The 24,033-nt window shown below is 52.8% G+C and overlaps 1 protein-coding gene across 6 annotated transcripts; it reads left to right on the top strand.

The window, feature by feature from the left end:
• Positions 1 to 640: 640 nt before the first annotated feature.
• Positions 641 to 22,087, top strand: PHF19 (PHD finger protein 19). Of its 6 annotated transcripts, none has more exons than XM_084799616.1 (15): positions 664 to 1,026; positions 3,102 to 3,293; positions 3,699 to 3,780; positions 8,156 to 8,251; positions 8,661 to 8,761; positions 9,267 to 9,415; positions 10,946 to 11,041; positions 11,933 to 12,001; positions 12,109 to 12,229; positions 14,495 to 14,562; positions 15,634 to 15,795; positions 16,295 to 16,385; positions 17,161 to 17,246; positions 18,333 to 18,428; positions 19,664 to 22,087. In XM_084799616.1, exons 2-15 carry the CDS (start codon positions 3,108 to 3,110, stop codon positions 20,001 to 20,003), a joined length of 1,743 nt encoding a protein of 580 aa, XP_084655742.1. In that variant the 5' UTR covers positions 664 to 1,026; positions 3,102 to 3,107; the 3' UTR covers positions 20,004 to 22,087. The 6 variants fall into 6 exon arrangements, with proteins under 6 accessions (XP_084655745.1, XP_084655742.1, XP_084655743.1 ...); XM_084799617.1 differs by having other exon boundaries at positions 3,099 to 3,293; XM_084799618.1 differs by lacking the exon at positions 664 to 1,026 and adding an exon at positions 2,190 to 2,324.
• Positions 22,088 to 24,033: the final 1,946 nt, after the last annotated feature.

Raw genomic sequence — 24,033 nt, 5'->3', positions numbered from 1 at the left:
GAACGCACTCACACCTTCAGGGTGTGTGTCTGCAGGGGGCCATGCTAGCAGGTGCTAATGACACTCCAGTCTGCAGGCAGGGATGCGGGTAAGGGGTATTGGCCAGTTTTATCTCCAGTTCTGGCGCCAAGAGGGAGTCTGGGTGAGGATAGCTTTTTTTTTTCTTTTTTCTTTTTTTTTTTTCCCCTCCCTTCCTCCAGAGGGAGATCTTATCTGATTGGAGCCATATCCACAAGATCTGTCTTAAGTTTGCCGGTTACTTATGTGCCTGTGCCGTGTTTGTGCACATGGTGTGTGCAACTATCTCCTTTGCATTGTATCTCTGCCCTGTGTGGGTGGCATACTCGAGTGGGTCTTGTGGTCACTGTGTCGGGGGTTCTACGTCTGCTGACATGTGTTCCTTGCACGTGGTTCCACGGGAGTCTATGCAGAGGGCATAGTGTCATTTTGGATGTTCTGGCTTGTATATGTGTCCTGTGTCTGGTTCTCTTAGGCTTGCCCTGGTCTCCAGTGGGTGATACGGGATGTGGGCGGGCGCTCTAAAATCAAGGTGCTGGGCGACCTAAGAAGGTTTGTCCAGGGTCTGGGTGTAGCTGTGTGCCTGTGGTGTGCGCTCGCCCGCCCAGCCGTGGACCTGTGCAGCTGTGTTTCCGCGTGTGCCCGCTGGGTTCGCCGCGCGGGGGCGGCCCCGGGAGGTGCTGCGGGGCCCCGCCGGCCGCGGGCTCCAATGGCGAAGCCGGTGCGGCCCCTGCTAATTACATAAGCGGGGACGTCAATAATTCGCGGGAAAACGCGAAAAAGATGGCGCCCCGCGCCCGGGGGGCCCCTTCCTGAGAGCACCGGCCCCTCCCTCTCCGCGTCCCCTCCTCCCCGCGGCGCCCCCGCCCCGCCCCGCCCCCGCAGAGACCCCTACCCCGGCCCCACGGGCGGACACTCGGCCGGGCAGCCGCGGGCCGAGCGCACCGCTGCCGCCGATGTGCCTGGTGGCCAGACTCCAAGTGGGACCGGCAGACGCGCTGCCTCGCGGTAAGTCCCGCGTTGCGGGAGCCCCGGGAGATTCTGCGTCTCCCGCTTCAATCCCTGCACATGACTCTCCTCCTAGAAACCTCTCAGCACTAGGTTGAGTGGAGTCCCTGCTGAGCTGCGCTCTAGTGGGATGAGGAGCCCGAGCGGTACCCTCAGGGGAGCGGGAGTCCCAGTCACATCCCCAGCCCTGGGCAGGGTGTGGGTGACAGGTCTCCGTTTGTGGCCGCGTGTCTTTTCTTTTCCAGTTTAAGCTATGGAGGGGAGGATAGGCAGGGCATTTGGGATTTTGCTCACGTCCAAAGTCAGGCTACGACCGGCTGGGAGCGGGGAAAGTTTGCATTGGGAGCAACTGAGGAACAGAGTGCCTGAAGCCGAACAGAGCACTTCTGCAAGCTGCCCTCCTTCGGAACACCCTTTTAAAAAGCCAACGGCCGCCCTGGAGAGGCCTCTGGCGCATGAATCATCCGCGCTTCCTGCCCCCGCCCGGCCCCGCGCGCCCAGTGCCGCGGATTTGAACTGGACGCGGACGGGAACCCGCAAACAAGCATTTCTGTGCGGATGGGTTTGAATCAGCCAATCACAGCCCGAGGGGGCCCTCTCCAGGAGGATGGAGGCGGGGTGGGGGGGCCGCCACCCGGGGGCCCAGCGCTGCCTCGGGGGCGCAGCGACCTGATCTGCCCCCAAAAGCTCAGTGGGGGGAAGAAATGTCAGTTTGTGAACCTGCCGAGGCCGGCCACGCTCCAGGCCCCGGCAAGCAGGAACCTCCCAGCTCTCAAAAAGCCAGGGAAGAGGGCAAGAGTTCTGATTACAACCCCTACCTGGTGCTCGTGCCTCTGACCTGGAGTTACAGATAGCAAGGAGGAGGCAGAAGGAGATAGGATCCCACTATCCGGAGGACCAAGACCCTGACGTATGCCCCACTGCTCCAGGCCCCCTCACGTGCCCACGTGTATTTAGTTTCATATACGTACTGGCACACTGCCATAGACTATCTTACAGTCTCTGAAGAGGCACCCACGTGAAAACACACCCAGAGCTGTCTTCTGTCAGCAGGCCAGGCACCAGGTGGCCAGCTCTTAGGCGTAGGGAGGTAACCTAAGCTGGAGCGCCCCCACCACCCTCCCACGCTGCAGTATAAGGAAGCTGCTTTTTTGACCGTAGGCGAGTGTGTGCAGGGGTATGGTGCTAGGTGAGTGAGCCCGCAGCAGCGGGGAGGAGGTAATAATGCCGAACCCCAGCGAAGGTTTGAGGAGCCACAGCTTTCTGGAAAATTCGGGTGAGGAAGCAGAGAAGCTGAGGTGAGCTGGGGATTCCCCATCCCAGGTGTGAGGCAGTAGCAAGCAAGGGGCTCAGGAAATAGACACGGGGAAAGGTGAATGAATGACTCGAAAGACAGAACTAGGAGCAGCAAGGCACGGTGGGGAAATAGGGTGGGATGCTCCAGTCACTGTAGGGCAGAGAGTCTCCGCCAAGCGGAGGGGGCAGGTCACTGGCTGGAGAAGTGACAGCCATGGAGGCACCATTATCAGGACGAAAGAAGCAAAAGGCGGCTCTTTAATGGGATGGAAAGAGACAGATTTTAGGCTTAGCTGCTTCCAGGGGGTTCTGTCATAACCATTCCCAAGCCACCCCCAAGAGTTTTCATTGCTAGGTGGGCTTTCATTTGAACACATTTCAGGGGAAGCACGAAATCTTAAGTGCTTGCTTCCTCAGAGTTGAGCCCACAGAGTGTTTACACATGGGACAAAGCCTCGGCCCCCTGGATAGGCGGTGGGGTTCAGATCTATGGATGGGGGGCGCCCTTTGCTCCAAGTATGGGGGGGGAACACACTGGCTGAGAAGAAGCAGCATGGTACAGTGTGGAACCAGCTTGGCGAACTGTGAAGTACAGCTCCTCCTCTGGGTCACCAGCCACGTCTCCTCACGTCTCCTCCATTTCCCTGTCCTCGGGATATGGGGATAATAGTCTCTCCCTCTCAGAGTCGCCACAGCAGTAAGTGTGCGTGAGAGCCTTACAGGGTTTTCAGGGAGCGGAAGCAAGCTAAACCTCGTTTTTTCTCTCCCCGCGTCAGCAGAAGCCAATGGAGACGCAAGTGCTGGAACCGGGGACTCGGGAAGCCTATGGCGCCACCAGCCACCTCCCTAACAAGGAGGCCCTGTCTAAGACCAAAGAAAACCTCAAAGACTTGATGTCCAAGCTGACAGAGGGACAGTATGTGCTATGCCGGTGGACAGATGGGCTATACTACCTCGGCAAGATCAAGAAGGTGAGTCTTCTTTGGTCCTTGGGCCCAGGCTCAGCATCTCTCTGCTCATCCCTTCGTGTCCCTTGTGCCTAGAAGCTGAGAGTGGAAGGGACCAGAGCCTGGCTTTGCAGGCTTTATCCTCAGGGGCTAGCGTGGCCCAGCAGGTTCCTCAGAGAATGTAAGCAAGCCCCAGACAGGGCAGGACACAGAAGACTCTCTGGCCTGCTCCTCTACCCTTAAAAACATCCCCCATGACCTTGTCCCCCTGTCCCTGATGGCCTTACTCCAAAGTGGGGAGTCCATCTCTCCTTCCTGCCTATGGTGTCTTCTGAAGCCTAAGGAGATGGAGGAAAGCTGAGCTGAGGCCCGGTTCCTGCATGCTGCTCCTTCCTGCTGCTTCTCCATACTTTCCTCTCTTTGCCTCAGGTCAGCAGTCCTAAGCAAAGCTGCCTTGTGACTTTTGAAGATAATTCCAAATTCTGGGTCCTGTGGAAGGACATACAGCATGGTAAGTGTCAAAGTCTCTGAGGCCCCTCCCCCACACCCCCTCCTTTCTGCCCTCGGCTTTTTCTTCCTTCTCCGGCACCTCTTTTCCTGTCATCTGTGCTAGTCCATGAACCCCTAGACCTTGAGAACTCATCTTGGGACGAGATGATGATCAGATTTCTGCTTTGAGTGATGTTGGTCCCCATCCCAAATGTTCAGGAGGGAGGCAGGGCAGATGGAAAAGGAATTCTGGGCATGTGTTAGCACCAAGAGAGTGCTAGGACTGGATCTCAGGCCTGCAGTTTGTGTCCTTCCTAGATGCTGTCTCCTACTCTGGGTCTCCTGGGGCTAGGGAGGAGGGCTTGTCAGCTGTAGAACTGTTTTCCTTATCTGCATGTGAAGAAAATTGGTGGGGAGTCTCTACCCTGGAGGCAAGGAGGTGAGGGGGAGGCGTAGCCAGGAAATCATGACAAAGACTGGGCCAAGATGGAGTTGGGTCAGCTTTCAGGAGGGAAGGGGAGCTGGGCTGGGTACCACCCCTGCCTTCAGACCACAGTGTGTTATAGATATAGCTAGTCTGGGTCTTTCAAGCTAGTTTTGGGTAATCACTAGTAACAATCGCACGTGTTTTTATCATGGACCTCTAAGCAGCAACTACGACTGCTGCCTCAGAGATGAAACTTATTAAGTATCATTTACCCTTCACGGAACAGATGTGGCCCACTGAGGCAGGTTCTAGGGTCAGACAGACCCTGGGCCATGTTCTTGATCTGTCTACCACTAGCTGCACAGCCTTGAGCAGTGATGTGCCCTTGTCTGAGTCCCCACTTCTTCAACTAATAGGAAGAGACCGTGGAAGTCCAGGCCCCGCCAGACAGGTGGAAACCTCAGATGAGAATATGCACACAGTGCGGCCACACCTCAGAGAGGCAGTTTCTAGAGGCGTGATTCCAAGAAGCCAGCCGAAAGGGCCACAAGCCAATTTGTAGGTCTTTCTTTTTCTTTTTCCTCTCTCTCTCTCTCTCTCTCTCTCTCTCTCTCTCTCTCTCTCCCTCTCTCTCTCTCTCTCTCTCTCTCTCTCTCTCTCTCTCTTAATGTTTTGAGACAGGGTTTCTCTGTGTAATAGCCCTGCCTGTCCTAGACTCACTTTGTAGACCAGGCTGGCCTCGAACTCACAACGATCCGCCTGCCTCTGCCTCCCAAGTGCTGGGATTAAAGGTGTGTGCCACCACCACCCAGCAGTTTGTAGGTCTTTCAAACAAGACAAACAAAAAGATTTTCTCCAAAAATTTGTGGCCAGAGGAGAGTTTTTTTTTCCCCTTTAGTCCCTTGCACCCTACATCTGTTTTCTGTAGATCCAAAGCTATGAGCATCCCCTGCTGGCTACACTTCTATGAAAAGCATAAAACTCCAGCATCAGAAGAAAGGGCCTGGGAGGCAACCCACTGTGCACCAGACCCCAGGTGGGGCACAGCAGCTGTGTAGTTTGTACCATATCCTGCTGATTGCCACTGACAGACAGGTGACACTTTGAAATCCCCCAAGACGAGTGCTCAAGGCCAGGCACGATGCACTTACAATGTGTCACTTTAATAAGGAAGGCCGAAACTCAATGTGGGTACCACCTTCCTTGAGTGTAGAACAAGGCAAGTTTCTGGCCTGGCCACTGAGTCAAAAACTGTGTCTCGAACACCTACACTACCTGCCATGTGCCATGGAGGGGCCTGAAGGTACAGGAGTGCAGTAAGAACATTTCTGTCTCTACAAAACTTTCATCCTAAGGAGAATGAGACAGGAGGATCACCACCAGTTCAAGGCCAGCTTGCAGCCTTTCTGGAGTAACAAACCAGAAGCAACACATCAAAATGTATTTAAGGGGCTGGAGCGATGGCTTCACACTTAAAAACGTGTACTCTGCTCCTGCAGAGAACTTGAGTCTGGTCCCCAGCACCCATATCTGGTGGCCCACAACCAACCTGTGACTCCAGCTCAGGGGGTCAAATGCCTCTGGCCCTATGTGGCACCTGCATTAATGCGCCCGCACCCACACACAGACATACATATATACATATACACATAACTAAAAATTAGTTTTAAAAAAATTAATTTCAAATGCATTTAAGGAGAGTGTGAGAAGGAGGTTCAATCAGTAAAATACTTATCTTGCAAGCACAAGCACCCAGATTGGATCCCCGGAATCCGCAAGGGGTGCACACACACATCCATGCAGGCAAAATCCATACTCATAAAAAAAACAATGTATCTTTCAAAGAAAGCTGGCATGGGGGTTCACACTTGTGATCCCAGCTCTGGGGAGGTAAAGACAGGCAGATACCTGGAGCTCACTCGCCAGTCAGCCTCCTCAGTGACCTCAGTGAGAGACTCCATCTCAAAAAAAAGAAAGATGGGTGCCCCTGAGCAATGTGGCCTGCACACACGTGCACCCTCACACATATGAGCCTGCATGCATGTACATACGCCAAAAAGCTGTATTTTGGGGGATGTGCACGTAAGTAGCTCTGTGGTTTGCCTAGAGTGTGAAATCTTAGGTTTAATGCCTAGAACCACTGCACCCCCCAAAAAGGAAAATTATATTCAGCATAGCCAGCAGACACTTCAGATATAAAAAACATATTCAACAAAAGAAGACAAAAAAAGGAAAAGATTGGGGAGGGCTCAGTAAATGAAGAGTTGTTCTGTAACTCTATTAGGGTTGTGCTTTACCTCAGTGAAGAGAGAGGGGACCTAGCAAGCGCCCGCCAGGGGTCTGCGCCCGCCAGGGTCTGTGCACAAAGTAAACTAAACAAGCCAACTGGTCGCTAAACCTGGACTTTGGGTCTTTGTTCAAAACACGAAATTGTAGTAACATTTTAATCTGCTAGACACTTAGAAATAAGTGTAACCTCCGGTGCACTGGCAGCTATGCAGTGTGCTTTAAGAGAGCCCTGATCATAAATACAACTGATATAGCTATGGAAAAATGAATGCATGCATGGCTGCCATCTTGAATTGAAATAACAGGATGAGATGTGGGTGAGAATATCGTTTAAAAGGGATTTTCTCTGAGTTCACAAGTAATGGGACCACGTATCTCTGTGTACATATATTCTTATCACATTGTGTTTTAAATGACATTTGACATAAAAAAATGTTTAGTAAAACAAGTTGGAAATAGGTAGGAGAGGGAACCAGGTGTGCCAAAAGAGCAAAGGCTTAGCTGTGCAATGGCTGTGAGTTTGAATTCCACTCTCCTGCTTACTACCTAAGCAAAGAGCTTTAACTTCCTGCACCTCGGTTTCCCCATCTTTGGAGCAGGTGTTGACAAACTCCTCTGAAGGACTGGGAAGTTTCAGTGAGGTAGCTTGTGGGGTGTTGCTGTAAAGCGCAGCGCACAGCAGTTCAGTTCCTGCTCTGTGGATTTCGTTATTGTTGCTTTGATAATTAAAGCCTCTGACAGTTCCCTCCCTGATCTCTCTCCCACTCCGTCACCTCTTTCCTCCTCCATACCTGCCCCTTTCTCAGATACATAACATTTGGTTTTGTTGTGTGACCCATTTGGTTTAAGCAGGGTCATCTGGGTGACTCTTCCATTGGGACTACCCACCAGAGTCCAGTGGAGCCATCAATGGGTACACAGCTGAAGGCAATAACTCCCCATCCCCCTAGATATAACCGCAGGAAATGGTCCAGCAGTGAGGGCTAGTCCCCCTGTGGCCCTGCCATCAGTTAATCTGGTGTTGATGGACACATTCTTGTTGCAGACCCAGTGGAGTCATCTGCGAGTGTTAGGGGTTCGTGACTGCAGTGGGCATGCCACACTCTGAGAATGGCGTTCCACAACCCTTATTTCTGTCTTCCAGCTCTTCCATTCTTTCTGGCCCCTCGTCCACAATGTCCCATGAGCCTTGGAGGGTATGGTGTGGAGCTGATCCCTCAACTGTCACTTATTCTCAGCATTTTGTACAGCTGCTTCTGCATTCTGGGTAGTTCACAGGAAACAGGCATCTCTGGTTAAGGCTGAGTAGCAATTATCTGTAGGAATAAGGTACATTTAGAAGGCAGTTCAAGCCGGATGGTGGTGGCACATGCCTTTAATCCCAGCACTCGGTAGGCAGAGGCAGGCGGATCTCTGTGAGTTCAAGGCCAGCCTGGTCTACAAAGTGAGTCCAGGACAGCCAAGGCCACACAGAGAAACCCTGTCTCGGGAAAAAACAAAAACAAAACAAAACAACAACAACAACAACAAAATAGAAGGCTCATTTAGCTAAACCACAGAATTCACTTTCCCAGTAGGGGGCCTTTGAGTTCCAAGTACGCATTCTCTCCCAGTCTGTGGTAATTTTGACTCTTTCTTGGTGGTGTGAGCCGGACCTGAGTTGAAAGGGCTTTTTTTTCAGCTGGTGTCCCAGGAGAGGAGCCCAAGTGTGACATCTGCCTGGGGAAGACATCAGGGCCCATGAATGAGATCCTCATCTGTGGGAAGTGCGGCCTGGGTGAGTGGGTGGACAGGGCACTGCGATGGCCCTGACCTGTGGGCCCCTCCCGCACTGCGCTTGTTCAGATCTCAACTAGCTTCCTATTTCTCCTTCCGCCTTGGGGAAAGTTGGGACGGAGCAATGGCTTATGCAGTTTGGGGCCCTCCTGGACAGAAAAGAGGGGGGAACTGAAGCCTATACTTGGTGCCTCTTGCAGTGGCCAATACTGTCTTTTTGTCCCTCGCTGGTTATCAGGTTGGCTCCTGGGTGGGAACCACCAGCGGGAATCCTAGAAGTTGGCAGCAGAGCTCCCTAGGGCTTGCCATAGCTCCGCTAGCTTCACTGCCCTTGGCCAACTGGCCTTGGGCCTTAGGCCTTGGGCCTCTGCTTCCTGGTGAGTAATTCAGCATCCCCTCCTTCGCCCTAGGTTACCACCAGCAGTGCCACACCCCCATTGCAGACAGTGCCAACCGGCCCCTCCTCAGCCCTTGGTTCTGCCGGCGCTGCATCTTTGCACTGGCTGTGAGGGTGAGTACTCCCCTTTCTGCGGCTCCCATCCCCACCCCATCTTCCTGCCTCCCAACTGAGCAAGCCCCACCCCCAGTTAGGCCTGAGACTCCATCACTGGTCCTGTACTCCAGGCAGAAGGACTCCACTTGGACTTTGTCCTAGGCCAGATTTCAGAGCCTCTCTGAACATCAGTTTCCCTAACCATAAAATGAGCACGGTTTTGCGTCAGTAGGAGGGCCATTTTCTATTAAAAGACAACTTCATGTACATTTCCCCTTACACGTGGTTTATTATTGTCTGTGTCGTGCTTATATTGATGGCATATTAATGAATATCTTTGAGGGAAACAGAGGATGGGTTTAGGACTGGTAAGAAAAAATCTCCATGTTTTACTGACGCTCATAAAATGTCTGGGTCTCCCTCCAAACGCTGGCAGCATGTCTCCTGATAATTGGTGTGCTGACCGGCGTGGTTGGTGACTTGGTCCTTATCTCCCCCACCTCCCACCTCCCACCCCCCACAGAAAGGCGGCGCGCTGAAGAAAGGCGCCATCGCCAGGACGCTGCAGGCAGTGAAAATGGTGCTGTCCTACCAGCCCGAGGAACTCGAGTGGGACTCGCCCCATCGCACCAACCAGCAGCAATGTTACTGCTACTGCGGCGGGCCTGGAGAGTAAGGCTGCAGAGAGGGACACGTGCAGGAGACCCGGCTGCCGCCAGTGACAGCCACGGGAGCCCGACTTTTCGGGGGGCGGGGCCTGAGTGACAGCCAGAGGGGCGGGGCTTGAGTGGCAGGCTTTGGAGGCGGGACCTGGAGGGGAGCACCCCGAGTGACAACTCGAGGGCAGGACCTCAGTGTCAGACTCTGGAGGGGCCCGCTCGGGGCGACAGCAGGGCTGCGGGTCTGAGTGTGTCTGGAGGCAGGACCTAGAGGGGCAAAACTGGAGTGACAGGCGCGGGGCGGGGCCCTAGCGTCAAGTACTGGAGGTGGGACCTAGAGTGACGTGACAGCTCGAGGGGGCGGGATCTGGGTGTCAAGCTGTGAAGGCGGGATCTAGAGGGATGGACCCAGAGTGACAGCCACAGGGCGGGCTCTCAGTGTCAGGCCGTGGAGGCGGGCCTTGGATGGGCCGATCCCGAGTGCCAGCTGGGGGCCAGGTCTAAGGGAGACGAGCCTGGATTGACAGTCTCGAGGGCGGGGCCTAGGTGTTAGGCCTTGGAGGCGGGATCTAGAGGGGTGGACTACCCGGGTGTTAAGGAACTGGCCTTGAAAGTAAACTCAAGAGTGCAGATGGCAGTGGAAAGTAGAAGGCAGAGCCACCTGAGAAAAAAGCAAGTAGTGACGCAGCTAAGAGCCTAGGCCTGACAAATCTGCCCATAACCTGGCACAGCACCTTGCCAGCTGTGCCTCCCCTGATTCTCAGTTCACTTCCTGGTTTTTCCTTGTATGGTTGTGTGAGCACGGGGAACTACATAAAGGCTCACATGGGCTGAGAATTGGTAATCGGCTGCTGGTGGTGATGGAATTGTGGAGGAAATTCTTGCCCTGCCGTGAGGGCCAGAGTCTGGTCTGGTTTGCCCACCTGGGCCTCCAAGGACAATTGAACCTGCTCCTTTGGGCTATCTTCACAGAGACAGGATCTCTCCCCTCAGTAAACGGTGGACTGCCCCTTCCCCTGCCCCTCAGTCTTAGAGCCAGCTCTGACAGTCTGGAGGTTATGCTTAGAGCCCAGCTGGGCTCTACTATGCCATTTGAAATACTTCATCTCTCAAATGGGCTGTTACCTTAATTACCCACGGGCTTCCAGCATGCTGGGGGCCCTAATGAGTGACAGATGGAAAACAGTCTGCAGAAACCTACACCGGCATTAGTTAAGTCGGTGCTTCTCAATCTTTAATGGGAAGTTGTTAAAATACCCACACACACACACCCACACGCACACACCCCACACACCCCGCCAAAACGTTCCTCTGAAAACTGAGCCAGGTCTGAAGCCAAGCAGGGAAAGTGCATTTCAGACCTGCGCTTTGGGGCCGGGGGCCAATGGTGCGCTCATTTTTTACTGTGTGCAAGATCCAACGAGGTAACGTAGGACTGTCTCCCAGGTGCTTAGTAACTGTGGCCCACAGTCCCCTTCCCTTTCCTGTCGCAGCAGGTGAGCCTGGCTGTGATGTGGCTGACCTGGCTCTTCTCTGTCTGCAGGTGGTACCTGCGGATGCTGCAGTGTTATCGTTGTAGACAGTGGTTCCATGAAGCTTGCACACAATGCCTTAATGAGCCTATGGTGTTTGGAGATCGGTAGGTGCTGACTGGGTACAGGGCAGAGGGGGTGACCGCAGCAGCAGAGGGGGTGACCACAGCAGCAGAGGGGGTGACCGCAGCAACCTTCTCAGATTATCTGCCAGGTCTCCTACAAAGGAGGTCTGTGACGGCTTATATGTGTCTATTGGAGACAGCTGAAGATAAAGGGACCCTGGCTGTACTGGGCCAAGGGACAATAAAGGAATATGCTGGGCTGCGTGCCTAGTTGCTGCAGACTTGCAGGGAGCCTTAAGCACACGCCTGCCTTCACTAGGTTCCAATCTCTGCAAATATCTGTGGAAGGAGAGAGATCGTAGCCTCTGCCTTAGCCTTACCAAGAGTTACTATATAGGGCCAGAGAGATGGCTCAGAGGTTAAGAGCACCGCCTACTCTTCCAGAGGTCCTGAGTTCAACTCCCAGCAACCATATGGTGACTCACACCCATCTGTATATAATGTGACCTAATACCCTCTTCTGGCCTGCGGGTGGAAAACTGTATACATATTAATAAATAAATTTGAAAAAGGTATTATATATGCCACTAGGGAAATGGGTAGCTTCTAATTAGCAGAGCTAAGCTAATGGAAGTATTATATCTGCCAAATCAAATATGCTTCTTGGGGAGGGGCGGGGGGTGGGGGTGGGGTGGGGATCCTCAGAAGGGACAGCAGTGACCACTACAGCCCAATCTTATGAGCTGAGCCGAGCTCTAGGGCAGTGATCTTTGGAGAGGGGTCAGGGATAGAGACATATTCCTTGGTCCCTGTCCCGTCCACTGCTCAAAGGCTGACAGCTGTGGGAAAGCAAGTGGGAGTGAGAGAGATAGCCCAGGCTGAGTGAGGGTCAGAGGCCCCTCCCATCACAGCCTTTCTCACCTTTACCCACAGGTTCTACCTGTTCTTCTGCTCCGTGTGTAACCAAGGTCCAGAGTATATTGAGAGGCTGCCCCTTCGATGGTGAGAGGATGGGATCTGCCCCTACCTACCAGCTCCTCCTTTCCTCCTCTGACCTCTGACCCCTGACCTGTCCGTGCCCCTCACTTGGCCCTTGCTTTCTTGCCCAGGGTGGACATAGTTCACCTGGCCCTCTATAACCTGGGAGTACAGAGCAAGAAGAAGTACTTTGACTTTGAGGAGATTCTGGCCTTTGTCAACCACAACTGGGAGCTGCTGCAGCTTGGCAAGGTATGTAAGATCCTGGGTGCCAGAGGTACCTTGGCACAGCGTCATCACTCGGTGCAAGGCTTGGGAGTGAATGTCTGGGCTCTCACCCTTTTGCTGCAGGTCCGTAAGTCAAAGCTTCTGCGCCTGCGCCAGGGAGGGGCTTTTTCTGACCTCCAGTTTGGGGAGTGGTCAGTTGGGGCTTCACTAACTCAGCTCCAGGAAGCTCAGGCATTGCACCAAGGGCAGCGGGAGAGGGCGTGGCTCTCTGCTAAGGTGTCTGGCCCACACCAGCTTTCCTGGCTAGCTTAGAGATTACGGTAGGCTTGACTTCCGCTGGCCTTGTTCTGCAGTGAGTTTTCAGAGCCCTGTTACTAACAGACTTTGAAATCGTCAGAGCTGCTGAGCAAGCTAACCACCCCCACGGGGCAACACAGCCACCTGCCCTAATGGTGCCCTCTGGGTCTCCTTGACTATTATAGAGTGAAATATCTCCCACTGATGACCCAAACTTTCACTGATGAGACAGGGTTGTAAAAACAAACAAACAAACAAACAAGGGCCATTGACAGGGCTCCATAGATGAGGGTGCCTTCTACCAAGCCTGAGGGCCTGAATCCAATCTCCAGGACCCACGGAGTGGAATGAGAGGCCTGACACATGCCCAAGTTGTCCTCTGACCTCCAAATATGTGCTGTGGTGTGCACACACACCTACACACACAACACACACACTTTTTAAAAAGGAAGCAAATAGGTAATTCTTATGTTTTGCAAGCAGCTATATATAATGTTTCCATTTATAGTGTTTGGTAAATTATAAGACACAAAGAAAGCCTAGAAGGATAGAGTCAGTTTTTTGTTTTTTAGATTTACTTAATGTGTATGGATGTTTTGCTCATGCGCATGTCAACACACCGCATGTATGCTTGGCGACCACAGATGCCACAAGAAGGCGTTGGGTCCCCTACAACTGGAGTTATAGATGGCTGTTAGCTACCGTGCTGGTGCTGGAAATCAAACCCAGGTCCCCTGCAAAAACAATTGCTCTTAACCACCGAGCTACCTCTCCTGCCTCTAGAGTTGGAGTTTTTAAAATAACTTTTTCTGGCATATGTATTAAAACAACAACAACAACCACAACCATGCACGGGGTCTAGAGCAATGGCTCAGCCGTTAGGAGCCTTTGCAGCACCCATGCAAGGACCCAGGTTCCAGTCCCATCACAGGCATGACAGCTTAGCACTACTGCCTGTAATTCCAGTTCCAGGGATCCAGCGCCCTCTTCTGACCTCCATGGGTACTGCACATACATGGTAAATACATACATGCAGGTAAACACTCATTTTTTTTTTTTTAAAGAAATGTTTCAGCTGGGCGTGATGACGCACGCCTTTAATCCCAGCACTTGGAAAGCAGAAATAGAAGTATCTCTGTGAGTTCGAGCACAGCCAGGGCTACAGAGAAACCCTGTCTTGAAAAAAAAAAAACAACAACAATAAAAAGAACCATAAATGATAGGTATATCCTGCCCCTCCCCTTTTTTATGGTTTACATGAAACAGTATATGATATTTTAGGTCATCTCTTTTCAGTTAGTGTTATGGTGTTGCAGGCTACTGGTGTTCCCATAACCTTTTAAATGGCTGAACTGATGTCCTCCCTAGCTTGCTGGTTGGGCACATAGTTTATTTTTTGGCCCACCATCAGAAGCAATGCCACTGGCCACATTTTTGTATGTAAAATTTCATTCATATTCCATACTTTTTCTATATTATAGATCTCATAAGGTGGTATTACTAGACAAGAGTGTGGAGTTGTTGTTGTTGTTGTTGTTGGGTTTTTTGTTTGGTTTGGTTTGATTTTTCAGAGACAGGGTTTCTCTGTGTCGCCTTGGCTATCCTGAACTTGCTTTGTAGACCAGGCTGGCCTCAGACTCACAGAGCTCCACCTGCCTCTGCCTCCCGAGTGCTGGGATTAAAGGCGTACACTACCACATCCGGCTGAGTATGGCTGTGTGTGAGGAATGAACCCGGGGCCTTGTGCATGATAGGCAAGCAGTCTCCCGCTAGGCTACAGCCACAGCCCCGTAAAGGTCCTGAAGCCTTGAGGCCAGCAGATCTCCTCTATATTACAGATGGGAAAAAACAAGCTCAGAGAAGTAAAAATGTTAAGTCAATGGTTCTCACCTGGTGGACGCTGGAGCACGAGATGGGGGCTGGGGCAGGGGCAGGGTCGGCTCGTGCCTTCTCAGATGCTTATATAAGTCTGACTGGCCCTGTGTCTCTTAGCTCACCAGCACCCCTGTGTCAGATCGAAGCTTGCATCTACTCAACGCTCTCAACAGTTACAAAAGCCGGTGAGTGCGAGGGGGAAAGCTGCTCCTGCCTCCTTCCTTCTCCACCCTCCAGGGTGTAAAAACACCCACAGGGTTTCCTCTGCAAAGCCTTCCCAAGCCCCCAGAGACACTGACTCACTCTTCTGCTAGGCCCCATTCTAGAGAGCCGGCTGCGTCCCTAGCCCGTGCCTTCCCATCCTAAATTCTTAGCCGTACACTGTCCCTCAGCCACGTCTAAGGCCTTTTATGACATGATCCTCCTTGTCTGCACTCACGCTGCTTTCCTTTTGCTTCCTGCCCTCTGGGTGTCAGCCAGCCTCACCCAGCCTTGGCTTCCTATCCATTGATTGGTTGGTTAGGTTTTGAGCTAGGATCTCACTCCGGCCCAGGCTCCAACTTTTGATCCCCCTGCCTCAGGCCCCTCAGTGCTGAGTTTACAAGTGTGCCACCGCCATATCCCGGGCAGCCAGCACTTAGCTCCTGTCTGTCTCTCTGCCTCTTCCTTCTCAGCTTCATTCAGTTCTCCATCAGCAAGTATTTTCTACAGAACTGTTCTGTAAGGGGTGGGGGCTCTAGGAGAGTGCTGAGCTACAAGAGAGCAAGGCTCGTCCCTGCTTCTGTGAAAGCTTGCCTGATGCCTCTTGCAGGGTGGTGACCTGCTCTCCTTGCTGTAGTTTAAGGTACAGACAAGACCTCCTCTTGAGAACAGGTCTGGCTTTGAACCTCCACAGCCTCAGGGCCTCACTCAGCCAATGTTGGGAGAGAGGGAGAAGGAGAGGGGGAAAGGGAGAGAGAGAGAGGTGCCTGCAGGTGCTTCCTGGCCAGAGGACATTAAGAACTGGGTACCAGTACCTGGGTCCTGAGAGTTCTGCGATGTGCTGCACCTGAGGGCCTTACAGATGGCCAAGGCTAAGACGCCTCAAGGAAGAGCAGGGGCAAGGAAGGGCTTGGCCACATTCTCAGCTGGGGACTGTGGATTGTTTGTGGGAGAGGGGGCAGGGAGGCAGATGACCATGGTGGTGGGTAACTGGCTTCACTCTCCCGAGAGGGAAGATCAGCTGACAGCCCAAGCCTCTCTCCTGTCCACCCCAGGTTCCTGTGCGGAAAGGAAATTAAGAAGAAGAAATGCATCTTCCGCCTGCGCATCCGTGTCCCGCCCACCCCTCCAGGAAAGCTGCTTCCCGACAGGGGGCTGATGCCAACTGAAAGAGGGACCTCTGAGCTGCTTCGTAAGAGAGGAAAGAGCAAGCCTGGGTCAGTGCTGCTGGTGGGCGGTGGCTGCAGCCAGCTTGGATTCTCTGAATCCATAGAAGGCTATGCAGTGGGCGCAGGCAGTGTGGCAGCTCCGCTGTGAGCTTGGAGCCCTAGACCCGGGAGGGTCCAGCTATAGGCACCATGGGAGAGCTAGTGAGAAGCTCCTAGGTCCCTTTCACCACAGGCACCTCACTTCCTAGCTCCAGGAAAACCTGATCCTGGTACCCAGCCCTGCTGCCTTAGAACTGGGCAGAGAATGTGATACACCCTCGTTCTCCTGGCTGGGCAGAGCTGCCTCTCTAGGGGCAGTGGGGCAAGGAGGAACTGTTCCTTCTCAATCACTGCCCCCAGATGACACCCTCCTCCCAGGCTGCCTCTGCCCTGCCCAACCCCTCCTGACCCCATCCTGGCCACTGCCCCCCAGCACTCCTGAGGCTTCTCCCACTGAGCCTTTGCCTGGCTCTGACTGGGCCATCCTCTCCCTTTTCTGTCTCCACAGTTTGTTGCCTCCTCAGGAATCCCAGCAGCAGAAAAGGCGAGTTTATAGAAGAAAAAGATCAAAGTTTTTGCTGGAAGATGCTATTCCCAGTGTTAGTGCCTGGTTTTCTTTTTCTCCAGTTCCACACGCAGAGACAGCATTACATTAGGGGGGTCTTGTACAGAAAATAACATACTGTCCCCAGACCTACAGGGACACGCCCCAGTATCGTACTTCCAATTACAGAGAAACAAGGAAGTGCCAGGTGCCCTAAGACCGTTATTGCCTTATCTTACCCAAGTTCTCCTGAGAACACAGGGGCTAGCGCAGGGGTATAACCTGCTAGACCCAGCCTGGGCAAAACAGGGCTGTGTGGGGCAGCAGCTTTCTTGGTGCCACCCTTCAAGTGGCTGAGCCAAGCCTCGAACCAGATCTCAGAGCACATTTTCCTGCTTTGATCCTCCCTACTGAAACTCTCCCTGTGCGTGACAGTGTGGACGATGCCTTAGCACTCCAGCACTTTACAGTTCGCAATACACTTTCACAGCCGTGCGTGACTGAGTCCTAACTGCTTCCCGTGACCCCAGTAAAGCAGGCTCTGAAATATTCCCGTTTTGCAGTGGAGGCAGCCATGACCCAGAGAGACGAATGAGTGAAGGGCATCCAGGTGGCTGGAGAAGTCAGGACCAGCCACCAGGGTCACTTGGCTCTCTATTCACAGTTTAGAGTCAAGAGGAAATGGCAGGTTTTACCCAAGGAACGGCAGCCCTCACAGCCCTGGCCGAACATCAGGCATCCCGTACACCCCTCAGCTGGGGGAAGAGGCTGCTTTGGGAAGAGGTGGGTGTGCTGTGCCATGACTGACCCTGTCTCCGCTGTGTCTACAGAGTGACTTCACCTCAGCCTGGAGCACGGACCACCACCTAGCCAGCATATTCGACTTCACGCTGGATGAAATTCAGAGTTTAAAAAGGTACCTGCTATCATAGAGCTGACAGTAAAGCAAGGGGGGGGGGGGTGGGGAGGGCTCCACTGGCCAGCATGAAGGAGGTGTACATATCCTGAGGTTGTGGGCATGCTCCTCAGGACATGCCTTTTCTGAAACTCCAGATAATAGGGCCAATATGCCTGAAAGTCTTGTATACTACAGCTGTGAGCATAGCTCTCCCTCTGCCCTGGAAAGCAGTGGTCCAGGCGGCCTTTGCTTGGAGGCCCGCCTCTCTAGCCCCCTCTCCTGCCTTGCATCTTAGACATCCCCAGACCCGAAGGGATGCCCCAGGATCGTACTTCCAATTACAGAAAAACAAGGCAGTGCCAGGCACCCTAAGACCGCTATTGCCTTGTCTCCCCCAAGTTCTCCTGAGAACTTGGGGATACCCTGTTCTCACTGTTCCACCTGTGTTTATACTGAGTCCTGTGCCTGGAATACCCTGTGCCCTGCCCTCCCCCATCCAAAAACTCAGGATGTTGCCTCCTCCAGGAAGCCCTCCCTGGTGCTCCCAGGCTGTGTTGGAAGCCTGCTTGTATCTGCTCATAGCACCCGTATCTGGGTAATTCAAGGGCAGGGAAATTTCATCTTTTACCACTGAACTCCCCAGATCACTCGACACCACACTATGCTGATCACTGGTCAGGAAGCAGGGAGGGAGGGATTTCAAGCCGGATAGGAGCTCTAGGCCAGGCTTAACTGTTCTAACTATTGCAGCGCTAGCTGAGTTCCTCAATCGCCCAGCTGCCTCGTTTTCCCCACTTTGCATCTATGAAATTTTATGCAAATTCCCAATGGCTTATGGACTGTATTGCTACCAGGGGAGATTGGCCTGGGGGGGGGGGAGAGTTTTGTTGCATCCCCAACTTTGAAGACCGAATTGTGGGGTGGGGAATAAGACCGGCAGATATGGAGTGAGAGCTTGGCAGTGAGGAGAGGGTGGGCCTCTGCTGGGTGTGGAGGGCACCCGTCAGAGACACAGAAGGTTGCGAGACTCCAAGGGACCCTGATGGCCAGGTTGGTAGGTCTTGCTGGACCAGTAGCAGGCTCATCTCTCTCTCTCTCTCTCAGTGCCAGCTCGGGCCATACCTTCTTCTCAGACCTGGATTCCACAGATGCTGCCAGTACCTCAGGCTCTGCCTCCACCAGCATGTCCTATGACTCTAGGTGAGCTTCCCGAGGGCCTGCTCTCGGCGGTCCCCGGTCCATCTGCTTCCCGCTGCTGGGTGCAGACTTCTACCACACTTCCAGATCTCAAGATAGGTGGGGAAGGCAGGCTGGTCTTCTGTGACTGAGTCTGCTCTTGTCTCTCTCTTCCATGTCACCAGGGTGGAGGCTAAGGGTGCTGTGACTCCTTCTGTTTGGGACCTTCTTTGCCTGCAAGGGTTGTGTGATCCCTGTTTTGGGTCTGTTTAGACCAGAGAGGCCTTTTCATTCTGGGCTTCTTGGCATCTGCGTGTCATAACTGAGTGCCTCAGACTACAGACCACCTACTCTCAGTTCCTGGCTGTCTGATTTGTATCCTAGGGTCTCTAAGAGGAAAAGGCATTTGTTTTAAGCATAGTAGAGGGGCAGACTGCAGGGTTTGTCTGAGGGTAGAGCCTGTGTTCCTGCTGGACACAGAAGCCCCCTTTGCACTAGGGCTCCTCTGTATTCTAGAGCGTGTGGAAACTGAGGACGTATACTTGAAACTGCAGCGTCTCCAAAGATTGAAACCCTCTGCTTTTCCCACGTCTCTGACTGACTGAGGTTGGGGACGTGTCCTCAGTTTTGCTTCTGCAGCTTTAATTTGGATTCTAGGGTTCAAACCAAGGGCTCCGTGCATGCTAGAGAGGCGCTCTATCACTGAGCTGTATTTCTCTACTCCTCCCGCCGTGTCTTCGGTTTCTCACTGGTGCTTCCGGTCCTGGCCTCCGTGATGTGGCATCAGTTAATGGACCGCTTGTCTGGTGTGTCTGTCTTGCTAACCCTTCAGGCAGTTTGACTGTGGGGAGAAGCGTCAAGCGATACGAGGTCCCTCGGTTCCTGGCCCTACGTAGCGCAGGCGGTTCACACACAGGACTCTACAGCCTAAGCGAGGCCTCTGCACCATGGGGCATCAGAAGCATATATCGCGGTGGCCCCACCCTTCCAGATACAAACAGCTTCAAAGCTCGGAGTGGGGGAGGGGGAGAGAAAAAGCATACCAGGTTGGAGTCCTGGCCTTTGTACTCCCCAGCAGGCTTCTTCTCTGGAGCCTCAGTTTCCCCCATTACGGGACTCCTCAGAAGTTCCAACAAAGATACTCCATGCCCAGGGTCCAGCACAGTGCCTGGCACCTAAGGGACTCTCAGAGTAAGGGCAAGCATCTTATGCTTGTTCCAACTCACTCACATCACTTCCCTCTTCCCCGCCCGATACAGACGGACAGTAGGCAGCCGCAAGCGGAAGCTGGCAGCCAAAGCGTATATGCCCCTGCGGTCAAAGAGGGCAGCTAAACCGGATGGGCGCTGCCCCTCAGGCGGCAGTGCAGAGGGAGCTCTGGTCCCTGAGCAGCCGGACGAAGGCATTGACAGCCACACATTTGAAAGCATCAGTGAAGATGACTCATCCTTGTCGCACCTCAAGTCATCTATCACCAACTACTTTGGAGCAGCCGGGCGGCTGGCCTGTGGGGAGAAGTATCAAGTGCTGGCTCGGAGGATCACACCAGAGGGCAAGGTCCAGTACCTGGTGGAATGGGAAGGGAACACCCCTTATTGATTACCCCTGAGAGGTTGCCTGGATCCCTGGAAACCAAAGGAGGGACAAAAGAAAGCCGCAGTTGGCTCCCTGTTTTCTCCCCTGGGATGGTGGAGGGAAGCCGGGCAGAGCTGCAGTGCCTGGCTGCGGCCCCTGCCTGCGGCCCCTGCCCGCCGCCCACCAGGTCAAGACCCATGTGCTGCTGTACCAATTGTCTGTGTTTCTGAGACACACACACACACACACACACACACACACACACACACACACACTGGCTCTTTCTCATGGTGTGTCACACTCCATACCCCTCCAAACTGTTTATTGGTTCCTCTGAAGGTATCCTGGCCGTGCCCCCTGATCCTGAGGCCTGAATCTGTTTTTCGTTGTCCCCAACTCTCCATCTTATTTTTTTTTTTAACCTCTCACTGGTTATGGGTGTTTATCGTGTGGTCACACGTCTTTCATGTGCACACGTGTGTATCTGTCCCTCACTTGGGCCACAGTGAGAGAAGGGAACCCTGAGGGTCTTCCACTGTTGAACACCCTTCACTCCAGGAGGGCCGGGATGCCTGAGAAAGTTTAGGGTTCCTGGGACCTAGAGCCTGGGGAGTGATGAGCAGGGGAGGGTCTCTGTTGAAGGGACCCAGCAACAGGGCCCTTTACTGAGACTGAGAGGGGAGACTACCAGAGTCAGGGCCGAGGGTCACAGAAGTTTGCTTGTTCCCAGCAACAACTTTTCACTGTTGCCATGGACTAGAGTCTGGCCTCGCTGCTCCTCCCTTAGATCTGGGAGGGGAACGCCGGGGAGGAAAAACCCCAGACCCATCACAAAGTGAACCACCATACTGTGTGTACAGACACAGTCACGTGTCCCCTCCAGGGCACCCTGGCCACTCACTGTCCTTGACCTCTTCCGGGGATACGTGCTACAGCTAAATGTGAAAAGCAAACTCCTGTTCCCTCTGTCCTGTGAATGAGCTTGGCCCCATAAAGAAGCACAACAGACCCTCCCCCAGCCCTCCTGCGGTAGCTCCTGCCTTGCCCCTGTCGCTGACAATCACTTTTGGGACAGGCTGGAGTTTGGCAAGGGCCTGAATCGTTCATTCCCTTCAGAAGGGAGAGGGAAGGGCTCTGTCGTTGATGGTGTAACTAGAATTCTTAGAATGGGCAAACCTGGCCCATCCGGAGGGAAACCAAAATTAGGAGGTGGGCCAGGAGCCCTTATTTTGCCTGCAGAAATATTAAAAACTTGACTCGCTTGGTTGGGAAACGGAAAAAAAGTGCCTTTGGGATGAGGGGCCGGAGACCACACCTGGACCAGCCTCACTGGATGCTGCTCTGACTTCCGGCTGGGCACGGTTCTGCAGGCTGCCAGCTGGCAAGTGAAAATGGACAGTATGAAGACATCAGAGCTTTATCAGAGGGGCTGATTTTTCCAGAATGGGGTTTCAGGTCCCCCCCAACCAGCCTCCCGTGGGCATTCAGGGAGCTCTCTGCAGTCCGTTAGGCGGCCTCTGCCTTAAACCTCAGCAACCATAGTGCCTTGCAAACGAACCTCGCCTCTCACTCACACCCAGCGCCCTCTGCTTCCTTGTCTTGGCTGAGGCACGGATGAGCAGGATGGACCCAGGTGCCAGTCCCACAGCTGCTGTCACTAAAGTCCCCAAGTGGGGCCAGGTGGAAGGGGCATTATGAAGCCAACTCTGGGGCCAGTAGAAGTGTGGGAACTGGGGTAAAAATTGTGGCTTCCTGTTGGCTTCCGTGGGCATGGTAACCTCCATCATCTGTTTTCCAGGCTACTGGGAAAGCCAGAGAGCAAGGGTGGCAATTGCACACCTGCCCCTTCCCTGGTGTACCCCAGAAGCTCTGGGCCTGAGGGAGCAGGAAGGTAGACGGCTGCCTCTCCCACTGGGGAAGCTAGCACAAGGCCTGACCAGGGCACCTGAGTCTCCACGTTAGCATTTCACTCCTACACGATTATAGCTGCGTTGCTGCCAAACTGACAGTATAACCCTGTGCACCTTTGGGAAGATTTGGGTTTTTTAATTGCTGCTTTTAATAATATTTGTTATATTAAAGTTTTAATTGATGTGTCTGGTTTATGACGTAAGCGTGTCCTTGGAAGCGTCTGTGCGTGCTGCTCCTGGCTCCCTGGAGGTTAGGCCAAGGATGGCGAGGCCAGCCCTCTGGCCACCCAGCCACCCTGTGTTCTCTGCACCTGTGTGCTTCCTGCAGCGTTCTCACCCTATTGCACCTAGAGAATGCGGAACCTTTCTCTTTCTCTCTCTATTGAGTAACAGCAAACATCTACCCTCAGGATTGAGGAATAAATTAGAATTCTCAAAAATCCCCCAAGTCAGGTTAGCCTTAAAATAATTTGCTCTTCATATTCCTTTCCTCATTATTATATTTACCTGAAAATTGCTGAATAAAGAGGCATATTAAGCCTTTTAATTAGTACTATTAACGAAGGGCTACAGCCTCGGGGTTAAATTTAAAGACTGGAGAGTACCAGGGCACATCATTTGGATAGCATTCTAATACCACAGTGTTTGGATCTGTTAACTGAACAGCACAAAAGATAACCATATGTCTGAATCGCCAAGTTTAAGTGTTCTTCTTACTACCAAAGTTTATTTCTTGGAACACCACTCTTAGCATTTGCTTCATATACATACTGTGTATATAAAATTCTTTTTCTTTTTCTTCCCCCTGAAACTAGGTTTCTGTGTGTGGCCCCAGCTGCTTTGGACTCGCTTTGTAGATCAGGCTAGCCTCAAACTCACAGAAATCCTCCTGCCTTCTGCCTGCCATGTTCTAGGATTAAAGGTACACGTCACCACTCCCGGATTATAAAATTCTTTTCAAGAAAAATTCACAGGTGGCAGCAGACTGGCTGACATGGCAACAACCTAAAGCAAGGCCCATAGACTCGATGTTGGTGTCTTCTGCCTTATGTGGTCCTCACTTGGTGAGGATGGGTTTTGTCATCTTGTCTTGAGATAGGGTCTCCCTTTATAGCCCAGGCTGGCCTCGGACTCGAGGTTCCCCTGCCTTAGCCTCACAACGGCTGGCATTATTGGGTCTGCCACCACAGCCAGATGAAAGGATTTTTTTTTTTTTCCTGTGTAGCCTTGACTGTCCTGGACTCACTTTGTAGACCAGGCTGGCCTCGAACTCACAGCCATCCGCCTGCCTCTACCTCCCGAGTGCTGGGATTAAAGGCGTGCGCCACCACCGCCTGGCTCAAGATGAAGGGATTCTTTTAATGCAGCAGTGTTTGTGTCTTAGTAAGAGTTAGCACTAATAAGATAACTTTTCATTCATTTCCACAGTTGCCTTTTTTTTTTTTTTAAGAGATTTTGGAAATCCTAAGAAAGGTTGGGAAGGAAATCCCACAGACGACACTAGTCTGGGACCCAGCTGTGCTTTCAACAGCAGTGGATTCTGGGAGGACAATGTAGAGACAGCATCAGGTCACTAAACTCTCCTCTCCCTTCATCCCAGGTGTGATAAGAAGCAGCACAATGGAAGGGCAAGTGTCAGGCTGTCTGGAAGATGTTTTAAAGACTAGTAACTTCTTTGCTGGTGGCTATGGTAGATTCTCTGAATCTGCGGCCGCCTTGGGGGACTGACTAGCCTCTTTGACTAAAAAGAGGGGGGTGGGGTGCTAGGTTTAGAATCAGACTCTATCTAATCCATAACTTCACTTTCTCCTTAAGTGGCTCTGTCGGGGAAAGCCTGCTTGTGTTAACACTAGTAGTCCACCATGACCAGAAAGCTCGGGGTAAAATGGAGGACTCCCTTTGTCGGTGTGGCTTCCTCTTCTCTGCAGAGGTGGGGGTGGGACGGGGGTGAGAGTCCTGGACTCCACATCCCCTACCTGAGGAATGTCACGTAGTCCTTAGGGAAATTACAGGCCCAACTCCCTTTTCTCCAGATAAGAACCCTTTCAGCAAGCAGCTGGGATTCCTGGAATGCCTCCCCATGTAAATGAGGCATCTGGGTACCTTAGCTCTCCAGCCAGTGATGTTTACCCACCCTGGATACT

This window comes from Acomys minous (assembly GCF_964271855.1).
Source record: "Acomys minous genome assembly, chromosome: 10".
Taxonomy (NCBI): Eukaryota; Metazoa; Chordata; class Mammalia; order Rodentia; family Muridae; genus Acomys; species Acomys minous.
Note: the sequence above shows the minus strand (reverse complement) of the source record. Positions and strands in the feature narration are given on the sequence as shown.